A 14,219-nucleotide genomic window follows, 5' to 3' on the forward strand; every position below is an offset into this window, starting at 1 on the left:
TTTCTCCTATTGGTAAATGATCTTGGCTGATACTCCCACATCAAGCTTTATATAACATTGTTTTTCATCCTATTAGTGAACTTATGTATTACTGGGTTCTACATTTATTTAATGCTGCTAATATGTCTTATATCTTTACTGAACTATCAGATCTATGGAAACAGGAACGAAGACTAATCGAAACTGTATAATTAATAATAATAGCTAACATTTAGATAGTGCTTCAAGGTTTGCAGAGTGCTTTACACATGTTAATTTCATTTGATCCTTTCAACAGTCTTGAGAGGCAGATTATTATTAATTCTATTTTACAGATGAGGAAACTAGGGCTGACAGAGGTCAGGGGAATGGCCCAGGGATAGCTGGTGCTTTAAAAATAGTAAATTGTTAGAACTGATTGAATTTCCTTGGGCCTGTTCACAAATGGTGGCAATGAGGTCTTTCTTTACCCCAAACCCAGCATACCTGCAGGAATATCACATACAGCAAACAATCCCACACGAGTGTCTCCATTTACTGTCCATTTCAGAGTCTCACAATTTGGCTGGCAGCTGTGATTCATGAATCGGGAATAGTTTCCTTTGGGACCAGCATCAATTATCCGGTCCTAAAAGTGAGAATACCAATTTCAAGACATATGTTAGGTAAAACTTTGAAAAGTTGTATCTTTTTTTCTTAAAGAAAATAAAAACTGCAGGTAAATCTTATTTGTTGTACTGAAAACTGTGGTATATCATATGAGCTGGTATATGACACCCCCAATCCAGTACTAATTATCTAGCTCACTTACTGGCTGTCACAACCACATGGAAGGGACTAAGTTTTAGTGAGCAGTGTTAAAAATAACAGAATGACTAAGACATTTTAAAAACACATTCGGCATCAACCTTGTACATAAGCTACATTATCATTAGTCTACATAGGAGTTATTTATGAATAGAAGAGATATTAAAAAATTAGTATCAAATTAAGAGGAAGAGTGAGAGACAATATGCCACCAAATTAAAAGGGAAACCAATTTAATTCATTTCCATAAGGCAGTGATACCAAAACCATAACTGAACTCATCTGTTTTATCTTTTGTGGGGTTAAGAACTCTCTACCATACTGTACTCCATACTGTACTATAAAAGGTAGATATCTCATCTGAATCTCTTTTCACTTTTTTTGTGGTATGACTTTTAATATATTTAAGTCACCTATTTGGAGCTTTGTAGTATATAAATCAGCTGGTACCAACCTCATTTCTGACAAGCAGTTTTCCAGTTAAACTAGCAGTTAGGTAGCTTCTCTAAGTTATTAATGTCCTATAGTTTATCAAGTCCAACTAATTCTGATTCTGTTTTCCACCTGCTAGTCTATTCTACTTTAACATTTTTTATACCAGAACCAAACTGATGTGAATATTGCTTTGTGGTATAATTTGAGATCTAGAAGTACTATTTCCATTTGGTTCCTACTTTTCTTCATTATTTCCCTTACGATTCTAGATATTTTGCTCCTCCAAATTAATTTTGTCTGGTTCTATAGTATCATCTGGTAGCTTCACTGATATAGCATTTGGTTTGTAATTAATTTAGGTATTGCCATTTTTATGGCATTTTATTGGCATGGTCCAACCATAAGCATTGATCATCCCTCTAGTTAAATTGTTCTTTATATCTATACAAGTCTATTTGTACTCTTGATAAATTAAGCCCCAGACATTTTATGCATTCTGTAGTTATTTGGAATAGGATTTCCCCTCCTGTTATGTTCTTCTGAATTTTGTAATTACTAAATAGAAACATAAAGATTTTTGTGTGGTTTATTTTGTGTCTTGATCCATTATTGAGGGCTACTGTCTCAATTAGTTTATTTCTTGATTCTTTAGGATCTTCTAAATAAACCATCATGTTGGCAGGTTGTCTCCTTTTTGTGTCTTTTTCTCATCTTGTTGCTATTGCTAGCATTTCTAAAATATATGCATTTAAACAATCCTGAGGTACCACCTCACACCTCTCTGATTGGCTAATATAACAAAAAAGGAAAATGATAAATGTTGCAGGGGATGTGGGAAAATTGGGACACTAAGACACTGCTGGAGTTGTGAACTGATTCAGTCATCTGGAAAGCAATTTGGAACTATGTCCCAAAAAACTATCAAACCGTGCAAACCCTTTGATCCAGCAATACCACTGCTAGGTCTGTAGCCCAAATAGATTAAAAAAAAAAGAGGAAAAAGAACCTATATGTACAAAAATATTTATAGCAGCTCTTTTTTAAAAAGTTTATTTTTAGTTTTCAACAATCGCTTCCCTAAGTTTTTAATTTTCTCCCCCTCCCTCTCCAAGACAGCATGCAATCTGATATGGGCTCTACATATACATTCCTATTAAACATATTTTCACATTAGTCATATTATATAGAAGAATTAGAACAGACGGAAGGAACCATGAGAAATTAACAAAAACAAAAAAAAGAAAATAGTCTGCTTTGCTCTACATTCAGACTCCATAGTTCTTTCTCTGGATGTGGATGGCATTTTTCATCATGAGTACTTTGGCATTGTTTTTAGGACCTTGCACTTATATAGCAGCTCTTTTGTGGTGGTTAAGAATTGGAAATTGAAGGGATGCCCATCAACTGGGGAATGGCTAAATAAGCTATATGATCATGATGGAATACTATCATGCTATAAGAAATGACAAGCATGATGATTTCAGAAAAACATGGAAAGACTTACATAAATGGACATAAAGCGAAATGAGCAGAACCAGAGCATTGTAAAGCAATATTGTATGATAAAGAACTGTGAATGACTTAGCAATTCTAAGCAATACAATGATCCAACATAAAGCGAAATGAGCAGAACCAGAGCATTGTACATAGTAACAGCAATATTGTATGATAAAGAACTGTGAATGACTTAGCAATTCTAAGCAATACGATGATCCAAGACAATCCCAAAAGGCTCATGATGAAATATGCTACCTGCCTCCAAAGAAAGAACTGATATTGTCTATATATAGACTGAAACATACTATTTTTCTCTTTCTTTCATTCTTTTTGTTGTTTTGAGTCTTCTTATACAAAATGACTAATATGAAAATGTTTTACATGACTGCACATATGTGACCTATACTGAATTGCTTATTGTCTCAAGGAGGGAATAGAAGAGGGAAGGGATAGAATGTGGAACTCAAAACTTTAAAAAAATGATAAAAATGGTTTTAATATGTAATTGGGGAAAAATAAAAAAATATGCATTCTTAGTTTATTCCTATATTAGGAAATCTTCTAGTATTTTACCTTTGCATATATAATTGTAATTATATGGTCTTAATTTACTAGTCTTCTATATTTTACTCCCCTCTTGGTCCTACAGTCCAGTCACAATGGTTTCCTATCTGTTCCTCAAACAATATATTCCATCTTCACACTCAAGAGTATTGTCACTGGCTGTTCCCCATTCCTACAATATTATTCCTCCCTCCTCATCTCCCAACTCCTGGCTTCCATGAAATCCCAAACTAAAATCCCACCTTCCTGGAAGGCCTTCACAGTCCCTCTTCATTACAACACTTCCCTTTGTTGATTATTTCCTACTGATCCTATACAGAGCTTGTTTGTGCACCGTTGTCTTCTCCATCTGATTGAGCTCTTAGAGGGCAAGGACAGTTGTTTGCCTTTGTATCTTTAGTGCTTGGCATACATTAGGCCCTTAATGCTCATGGACTTGACTTCCAAAAGCCTTTCCTGATCCCCCAGTATCATCCCTCTACTGATGATCTCTAATTTTTCCTGTGTACATCTTGTTTGTACATAGTTGTTACATGTCATCTCCTCCATTAGACTGTAAGTGCCTTGAAAGCATGGACTTTCTATTTTTTTACCTTTTTTTGTATCATCAGTGATTAGCACAAAGACCAGCAGGCAGGCAATAAATGCTGGCTGACCACTTATTGACTAATATGATTAACTGGCTAACAAGTTATGGTATATGTGATAACAAGGGGCACCATTGTGGCCCACTGGCTTTGGAGTCAGGAAGACCTGAGTTGAAATTCAGCCTCAAACACTTACTAGCTGTGTGACCCTGGGCAAGTCACTTTATTTGCCTTAGTTTCCTCATCTGTAAAAAGAGCTGGGAGAAGGACACGGCAAACCACTCCAGTAATGGGGTCACAAAGATGGACATGACTGAAAAGACTAGACAACAAAGCAAACAACAAGCATTTATTAAATATTCACTACGTATCAGACTTTGTGCTAAACTCTAGAAAACCACTGTGCTTATTGTTTTCCTAATATAAATCATCCTAATTATAAATCAAAATTGATTTTTTAGTCTTTTTGCTGGGATTATATTTGTTTTTAAAATCAATATTAATTAGTAATATTGGTCTATATATTTCACTTTGCTTTATCCTTATCTATCTTAAGGTATTAAGACTATTCATCTCGTAAAGGAACTTTTTTTTCCCCTCTTGACTTCTGAGAATAATTTGTGTAACATTAAAAGTTTGATGGAATTCTGTAAATCCATCTGGACCTTCCCCACCCCTCTAGTTCCTTTAAAACTAGTTTAATTTCTCTGAAATTTAAGTAAACTCCTTATTTGGTATTCTGTTATTTAGGCTATTTTTTTTTTTTTTAACAAAAAGAACCCTCTTTATTTTAAATTCTGTTTTGCAGGCATATGGTTCTGATCATTTTAAAAATTTGTTGTGCTTTCACTTTGTTCATTTAAAATTTTGTTAAATTTATTTTCTCTACCTTTTCCTTTTAATGAGGTCAGATTTTGATTTTATTAGTTTTATAGCTTTTCTGCTTTCCAATTTAGCTATTTTTTCCCCTTGTTTTCAAAATTCCCTCCTTTGTGCTTTGGATTCATTTCTTGATTTTCTGTTAAATTTCATATTTCATTCCATAATCCTCTCTCTTTTAATACTTGGTTAATGTGATTTCTCAGGGACATAATTTTTCCTTTAAGGACTGCTTTTGCTACATTACAGAAATTTTTGTATGTTGTTTCATCATTACCATAGACTTTCACAATTATTATTTATTAACAGTTTGTTTTGTTTTTTAAGCCAGTCATTGTTCAGAGTGGCATTAAAATCTCCATTTTGGTCATTTGTTTGTTTTCCCTAAATTGATTACAATTTTTAATTGCATATGGTTCTTTAAAGTATTTTAGTATTGATAATTTTTTCTACAAGTATCTATAATTTCTCTGTTCCCATTTTTTGTAATGACATATGGTTGATTGCACATGTATAACCTATATCTGACTGCTTACTTTCTCAGGGAGGGGGGAGAGGAGAGGAGGAAGGGGTAGAATTTGGAACTCAAAACTTGAAAAAAAGGTATTAAAAACTGTTTTAACATGTAATTGAAGGGAGGAATAACATACAGTTAGATAACTTATGGTACTAAAAATGTTCATTTTAATATTTTATTCAGAAGATACTTTAAGTCTTTATAAAATCTCGTTTTTAGTTCTGTGTTTTCCCTTTTGTTCATCTTTAAGTTTGCCCAATACTTCTGAACAGTAAAGGTTCCTTTTACTATTTTATTACTAGCCATCTCTTTCAAAGTTCAGTTGAAATTTCCACAATGAATTTAAATTCTATGCCATTTGATAAAAATGCTGAGTATTAACACTAGTCCATTATCTACAGTTCCTTCAAGCATAACCATTTCCTTGTTTATTTCTATTGATATTGTGAATTTTTTTTTCTGATTGTATTTGTCCAATTTGTCCTACTATAGGGGGTTGACAGCAGCACTTCTTAAACTATGGGTTGCGACCCCATATAGTGTCACATAACTGAATATGGGGTTGCAAAATATATGGTAACAGTAAAACGTTTCTGAGCTTGCAACAACCAAAAATTAATCCAAAATCAAACATGTAATGAATTCAAGGTGTTTCTGGCAGTGCTTGCCCATGTAACAACATGAAACTTCACTGTAGCCTTGGTTTTGAATACACAATATGCACACTTTGCATAGAGCATGTTGTCATGTCTTGCAACAACAACAAACAATGCGGTAAACACCCCAGCTCAGATTCGAGACTATTGTATGTTATGAATTGCCGTGTTTTTACCATACATACAAAATTTTAAAATGAATTTAGGCTTGAAATTAGGACAGAATTTCTAACAATTTCTGAAATGATGCTAAATGTACTTCTGCCATTTTGTACTACATATTTATGCAAAGTAGTATTCTCAGCACTAACAATTATAAAGTCAAAATATAGATTGACTCTGAAAAATGTGGAAGATATTCTATATGCTGCAGTATCAGATATTCCACCAAGATTTAATTCTTTAAGTAAATATAAACAAGTACATCCATCTCACTAATACCCAAGTTTGCTTTCATCTTTAATAAATGGTAAAATTATATGTATACCAAAGAATTGTTTTAAAATATATTTCTTTATGATTTATTATCAGTAAGTGTTTGATTTATTTACCTTTCTTATATACTTATATACCTGGTGTCATGTAAAAATTTCTCAGGCAAAAAAGGGTCATGAATGGAAAAAGTTTAAGCAGCCCTGGATTACAATATACTTGGTTAATTGCTACCATATTCCTTTTGGCACTCTTTTAAAAGTTTGTTGGATTGATTAATCTATTCATGTTTAAAACTATGATCTTTAGGCTTTTAAGTTCTTCTTCATTTGTTTTATTAGGATGACTTTCTGTTTTCATCCCTTTATCCCCAAGATTAGTTCTATTGATACTAATTTGAGGCTAATCTACATCCACAGGGGCTCTGCGCCCCACCTTGTTTTTAGATTTTACTTCAAAGATTCAATTTTCTTTTCTTTTTTTACATATTTATCCATTTCTCCTCTTCTAGACACACCCTTCCTACTCAATCAAGTGGTTATTTCAAAATCCTTTCCTTCTCCTTTCAAACTTACTTTTATTTTCTTTTACTTATTCTTTTTCTAAGTGGTCTTCTTTAAATAGTTCTTTTCATTATTTACTTTCCATTCCAGTCTATTGTTCCTTTATTCTTTCTGAGTCTTCATGGAGGTAAAACTTCTGAAATCCCAATTTTGAGCTTTCTCTTCTAACCAATTTCTATATTATTGCCTTAGTACAACTTTCTCCATCCTCCTTTTTTTTTTCCTGTTATACTGCAATCTAAGAAATATTAATTTGTGGGAGAAGATGGAAGCAATGCTATCTGGTAATTACCATTTGGCCTAGATCACGAAGCCTGGCCCCAACCCTTGCTTTCACCACGATCGGTATCCTCCTTCCCAAAGACTATACTATCTCATTTCTGGCTCTGTGTCCTCCGCGCCCACCCCACCTCCCCATTTTGGTTGCCAGCTGTTCCTGCAAACTCACATATCCCTTTCTTTTTGGGGCAGGGTGCTACCAATAGAAGCATGCACTCTCCCAGAGAAGATGGTCTCCAATGCACATAATCCCACTACTCTGAAAAACCCAACCCTAAGGTCCCTCCCACAAGAATACATCCCTCTAGGGGCGGCCAGGTGGCTCAGCGAGTAAGAGCATCGACTCCAGTGTTGGGATAACCTGGATCAAATCCCGGGCTCAGATACTCAGCACCACACCCAGAAATAACTGGCCGTGTAACCTTGAGCAAGTTACTTAACCCCAATTGCTTAAAAAAAAAAATACATCCCTCTGCTCCCTTATTATACCTCCTGTTCATCTGATTCCCCATTTCAATCTTCCTGGCCAACCTCACTCATTCTCCTATAGCTCCTCTCTTGCTGAAACTATAGAAATCACTATCCCTTCACAATTCCCCCATGGATGTGGGAGCACCATTTGTTTTCCTACACAGATACTGGTTCAATCAACTTAGTCAAATAATAATATGGTCTATTTAGTGACTTAATAATAGCTAGTATTCGTCAAGATGGCAGAGTAGAAGCAGGACCTCAAAGCGGCTCCAGCTTCCACCTTCCCCAATCAATGTAAAAAGGGGACTCTGAAAAAACTTTGGAGTTGCAGAACCCACAAAATGACACAGAGAAGCTAACCTCCCGCTGAGGACAGCGAAGCAGGCCGGCAGCAAGTGTCCAGCAAAGTGCTCTGGGAGCCGAGCCCAGGCCTGCGTTAGCCAGAGGTTTTAGCCCCAGGGCGGGTCTTAACAGAGGGACTCCAGATCAGCAGCAGCTGTGGCTGTTTCCAGAATTATCAACACATAGATGCGAAGGACAAAGTGAGAGGTCAGTGCAGTCTGGACTTTGGGACACAGTAAGTGGGAGTGCCTCAGCTTTTGCCCTTGGGGCAAGAAGCCACTGAGACACCTGGCACAGCCAGCCAGCAACACATGGCAGCTTTAGCTCCTGGCCTGCAGAGTGTAGGCAGACCAAGCAACCAGTCTGAGGGGTAATTGTTCTTGTTTTAATCTGCTTGGATCTGGACTGCAGTCTAGAGTGGATGTCCTGGGGTATGTGTCCAGCTTGCCAGAGCGTGTGGAGGCCTCAGAGAGGGCATCTAATACCTCCAGCAGCTGAGAAAACCCCAGTGTTTGGGACAAAAGCTCCCCTGTCTGGTGGCAGAGTTCTACTGTGGCAAAAAACCCAGGGGGCAAATGACTGAGGAGCAACATGACCAGGCAAAGGAAACAAAGCAAACAGAAGATTCCAACATTAGACTCCTATTTTGGGGACAAAAAGGAGCAAGGCATGGAACAGGAGGAAGACAGTGAAGTCAGAACTCCTGCACCAAAAGCTTCAAAGGAAAATACAAGCTGGTTACAGGCCATAGAGGACCTTAAGAAGCAGATAAGAGAAGTGGAGGGAGGATTGGGAAGGGAAATGAGAGCAATGCAGGAGGATTATGAAGTGGGAGTCAACAGCCTGACTGAGGAAGGTCACACCTTGAAGGATAGACTAACTCAAATGGCAGGGGAGGCTCGGGAAGGCAATGAGGAGAAGAATGCCTTGAAAAGCCGAGTTTGCCAGATGGAGGAAGAATCTCAAAAGCTCACTGAGGAGAATCATTGCTTCAGAATTAGATTGGAGAAAATGGAAGCTAATGACTTTATGAAAAGTCAAGATGCTGTTAAACAGATCCAAACAAATGAGAAAATGCAAGGCAATGTGAAATATCTCATGGGAGGAGCCACTGACCTGGAGAATAGATCCAGGAGAAATAATTTAAAAATTACTGGACTACCTGAAAGCCATGATCAAGGTAAGAACCTGGAAATCATCCTCCAGGAAGTTTTCAGGGAAAACTGCCCTGATGTTTTGGAACCAGAGGGCAAAATGGAGGTTGGGGGAATCCACCGATCACCTCCTGAGGAAGATCCCAGGAGTAAAACTCTTAGGAATTTTATAGCCAGGTTCCGGAATTACCAGATTAGGGAGAGAGTATTACAAGTAGCCAGGAGGAAACAATTTGAATATTGTGGAAACACAATCAGGATAACCCAAGATCTGGCAGCTTCTACACTGAGGGATCGAAGGGCTTGGAATATGGTGTTCCGGAGGTCAAAGGAGCTGGGATTGAGGCCAGGAATCACCTACCCAGCAAGGCTGAGTGTCATGTTTCAGGGGAAAATGTGGTCATTCCATGGCATAGAAGACTTTCAAGCATTCTTGATGAAGGAACCAAAGTTGAATAGAAAATTTGACATTCAGATACAAGAATCAGGGGAAACATGAGAAGGTAAACAGGGAAAAGAAATCATAAGGAACTTATCAGGGTTGAACTATTGGCACTCCTGCATAGAAGGACAATAATTGTAACTGATGAAACTTTGCTCAGTGTGAAGATAGTTGAAAGGAATAGAATTTTATATATATGTCTATATATGAGGGTGTATGGGCATGTGGGTGCATATGTGAATATGTGTATATATGTTTACAGGTGTGCATGGATAGAGGGCACAGGACCAATTTAGTGGGAAGGGATGATACTTAAGGGGTGAAGTTAAGAGGTGAGAGAAGAATGTAATGGGAGGAGATGGGGAGAGACTATCTCATGTGGAGGTGCTGCAGGGGAGGGGGTTGCAATGGAGGGGGGAATGGGAGGGTAAAAGGGAATGGGTCAACCTTATTCTCACTGAATTTGGCTTGGGGAGGGAATGAAATACACGCTGAATAGGGTATCTCACCCTATAGGAGAGTGGGGGGGGATGGGGATGACAGGGGGGATGATGGAGGGGAGGGAGGTTGCAGGCACCCACTTTTGAAAAGGGACAGGATCAAAGTGGAGAACGAAACAAATGGGAGGTGGGATAGGAGGGAGGGAAATATAGTCAGTCTTTTACAATATATCTACTATGTTATTGTTTTGCATTGACTACACATGTACAACCTATGCTGAACTGCTTATCTTCCCAGTGGGGGGGTGGATAGTGAGGGAAGAAGGGAGTGAATCTGGAATTCAAAGTTTTAAAATCAAATGTTTAAATATATATATATACTATTATTAATGCTATTTTGCATGTAATTGGGAAATAAGGTGTGCAGGCACTTGGGCATGGAGATCCACCATGCCCTACTGGAAAGGTTGAAGGGGGTATGAGAGAGAATATGGAAAAGAGCAGATTGGAGGAGGGGATATCCTGTGGGACTGCTGTTTTGGGGTGGTGGGTATGGGAAAAATGGGGAGAAAATTTGTAACTCAAACTCTGGCAGAAATGAATGATGTAAATCAGAAGTTAATAAAGTATTTGAAAAATGGAAAAAAATAATAGCCAGTATTTATATAGAGTTTGTAAACATTTCATTTTATCTTCACAACAACCCTGACAAGTAGATGCTAATATCATTTTACAAATGCAGAAAATAAAGCTGGGAGAAGAAGTTAAGAAACTTGCCCAGGGCCACAAAGCTATTAAGTGTCTGAGGCTTACTTTGAACCCAGGTCTTACTCCAAATCCCATACTATTAGACACCAACAGATATTATTATAGAAGGGACCAAAGTTTTAAAAATAACTACATAGACAATTTATAATGCATCTTAAGTTTAGCAGTACTTATAGTGAAGAAATAGAGTAACATTGACTCAAAAACGAGAAATTTAAACCCAACATTGTTTTCTGTTAATGGTGTATACTAATGTCAAGGGTTAGGATAATGTTTGTTTTTATTTTGTTTCTAATGTCCTCCACTAGACTCATGCTCTAAACACCTAAATGGAGTGTGGAGACAACCCTGGGTTCCTGAAGCATATGCCAGCTAAATGTGTGAATTCTGGCAGATTTTACCAAACTAGAAAGGTTTTGAGTATAAGTCTGATCTCTGATTAAAGTAGGGATCAATCTAGGGATCAATTTGGCCAAGTCTGGAAACTGTCAACAGCATGGCATCCAGGTAAAGAATTTTTCACATATAAAAACTCTCAAAGATTGTCTAAATTATACAGGGGTTGGAAAAAAAAAACAAAAACATTTGCATATATATTAAGTATTTGTTTCTTGGGCAGCTCGGTGGCACAGTGGATAGAGCACCAGACCTGGAATCAGGAAGACTCTTCTTCATAAGTTTAAATATGGCTTCAGATACTTATTTGTTATATGACCCTAGGCAAGTCACTTAACCCTATTTGCCTCAGTTTTCTCATCTGCAAAATGAGTTGGAAAAGGAAATTGGCAATCACTCCAATATCTTTGCAAGAAAACCCCAAATAGGGCTGCAAAGATACCACTCAACAACAACAAAACTTGTTTCTAAAATCCTTTCTTTAGTTGTCATATACTGCTTTAGACTGATATATATTTTAACAAGACAAACTTTGAGATGTAGCTTAGAGGAGCAGTCGGCTTGCTTTAGTCATTTCCTATTATTGTTTCTCCAATTAAGACACTACTGTCCTAAAGTATAAGGATCTTGTCTTACCTTGCTTGTTATGGTCCATCCTGCCACAACCACTAACATACACCCTAATACATATTAGATTGCTAGGCTTTGCTGATATGTTGGCCTCTGCAACCATGATGCTGGTTTCCCAGAGGCCAAAGATTCACTTGTGCATGAAAACATAGCATGATATAAATGACTGTTAAGTGCTTGAGACAGGACAATTTCTACTGAGACTCATCATGGAATAATGTAATGAGTTCTGTGAGGTCAGCTGCTTAGTCAACAAACATTTATTAAGTTCTTACTATGCACCAGGCAATATGCTAAATTCTAAGTATACAAAGAAAGGCAAAAAAACAGCCCCTGCCCATAAGGAGCTCACATTCTAATAACTATATCAACTACAACCAAGGCAAGGTACCCTATAAGGTCCTAGTATGGCTTGGATTATTTTCCTCTAAAAACAGCATGGATTTTCTTCAATGTCTGTCCACTAATTGGTAACAGATTCTTAAGATATCTTAAACAAAATGTACAGTGTTAATGAAACCCAGAAGGCTATCTTTTAAAGATGCTTATGTAACCTCCCTTTAAGAAAGCCACTAAACATTTTAAGAAATGTGACAATCATCACCCTTTTTTAAAATGTATAAATACAAAAGTCTTCTGCAGACAGAATATAAGCTGCATGAGAGCAGCAACTGTTTAATTTTCTTTTCATTTCTCAGTACTTGGCACAGTACCTGGAACAGAATAGACAGGTAATACATGCTTCTTGATTTATTGACTGGTTGACAAGGCTGTCTTTATACTTAAAACCAAAAATGGGTAAGTCTGGTGCTCTAGAAATTTTTCATCAATTAAAAACTTTATGTCAGACTGATATTTTTAATACCAACCTCCCCGCCCCAATCACAGTATGAAGGTTTATGTCTTAAGATACATACATTTTCCCATTCTCTGGGCTTTCCTCTATTCCTCTTTAAAATTTTTTTTGGGTCTAAATCTGAACTTAAACATCAACAAATGGAAGCATGCCTACCTATACACACAGTAGAATATAAAAAAGAAAATTCTAAATGAAACCATGAATCTACTTCATAATGCTTTATATACACACATATCCACAAACATTATTATATGTTTATATGTGTGTAAATATACACAATTTTATAGATAGTGTCTACATGCTACTTTCAAAATGGTCCTTATCTGTTTCTGTTCTTTTTGAAAAATATTTTAGTGGCCCCTCTTTTTGGGCATTATTCTTAATAATCCCTTCCCCTAATTAAAAAGAAAAAGAAAAAAAGAAAACTTTGTAACAAATAAGTATAGTCAAACAAAATGAATCCACAGCCAGAAATGCCTGTCTCTTGCTGTAGCTCGTGGCCATCACTTCTCTGTCAAAATGTCGGTAACTTGCCTCACCATCAGCCCTCTGTAGACATGTTTGGTGACTGAACTGATCAGAAAGCTTAAGACTCTCAATGAAAAGTTGCTTTTCATTACAGGGTTGCTGTCCTTGTGGAAATTGTTCTCCTGATTCTGCTCACTTTACTCTGCATAATTTTATACTACCTAGGATTCTCTGAAATCATCTCTTTTGTAATTTCATATGAATAATAATATTCCACTATATCCATACACCACATTTATTCAGTTACTCTCCAAATGTCTGGAGCAAGCAACTCCTTAGATTCAATTTTTTTTTTACTTTTCTTTTTCTTCCCTTTTTCACTCTAGCCTTTAGGACCAGGAAGTTAAGTTTTGCTTGTAACTACTCCTTTCCTGTTTTTATCCTTTCTTAAGTGTCTGTCTCCCCCCCTCCCCATTCCTGCTTGTTTTCTTGTTGCATATGATAGTATTTCTACACCAAACTTATTGTATATATGTTCAACCATTGTCTGTCCATTTCAGATTTAAGGTTCATCTGACGCTCATTCTTCCCATTCTTTCTGTGTCTGTAGACCTCAATCATGAGAAATAGCAAGTCCCTTACTTTGTCCTCCTTTCTACACTAGTATATTTTTCCTTTTCTCTTCCCTTCTTAGAACTCTCAGAACAGAACCAGTACATTCCTCCCCCCAATTTTTTTTTCTTTAACTCCCTTAATATTATTTGAAGATAATTAGGTTTTAAAAGGACACTTGTTTCTTCTCCCCCTATTAGAATGTAGTGTTATATCATCATCAAGCTCCAAATACTCCAATAGGTTTACCTTTCTAGATTTCTCTATGCTCTTGTGTTTGTATTTCAAAGTTCCTACTCAGTTCTGGTCTATTGATCAGAAATATCTGAAAGTCCTCTAGTCCATTAAAGGTCCATTTATTCCTCCCCTTCCTCAACATCCACCAGTATGAAAATACTCAACTTTGCAGGGTAAGTTGTTCTTGGTTGCAAAACTGTCT

General features: G+C 36.8%; 1 protein-coding gene and 1 non-coding gene across 5 annotated transcripts in view; both read right to left on the reverse strand.

Moving 5' to 3' along the window:
• Window positions 1-14,219, reverse strand: part of NSD2 (nuclear receptor binding SET domain protein 2) — a 137,180-nt gene that overhangs the window by 13,382 nt on the left and 109,579 nt on the right. For all 4 annotated transcript variants that reach the window (XM_069071124.1, XM_069071133.1, XM_069071110.1 and 1 more), the window contains one exon: window positions 466-607. In XM_069071124.1, the coding sequence (XP_068927225.1) occupies window positions 466-607 (142 nt within the window). The remainder of the gene's footprint in view (window positions 1-465; window positions 608-14,219) is intronic.
• LOC138151544 (small Cajal body-specific RNA 23) lies at window positions 710-834 on the reverse strand. Its single transcript, XR_011165856.1, has one exon. It is a non-coding gene; the product is annotated as a small Cajal body-specific RNA 23 (non-coding RNA).

Source organism: Petaurus breviceps, unplaced genomic scaffold (assembly GCF_028583685.1).
Source record: "Petaurus breviceps papuanus isolate PSGF00001 unplaced genomic scaffold, PetGlider_PUasm1.0 140, whole genome shotgun sequence".
Classification (NCBI taxonomy): Eukaryota; Metazoa; Chordata; class Mammalia; order Diprotodontia; family Petauridae; genus Petaurus; species Petaurus breviceps.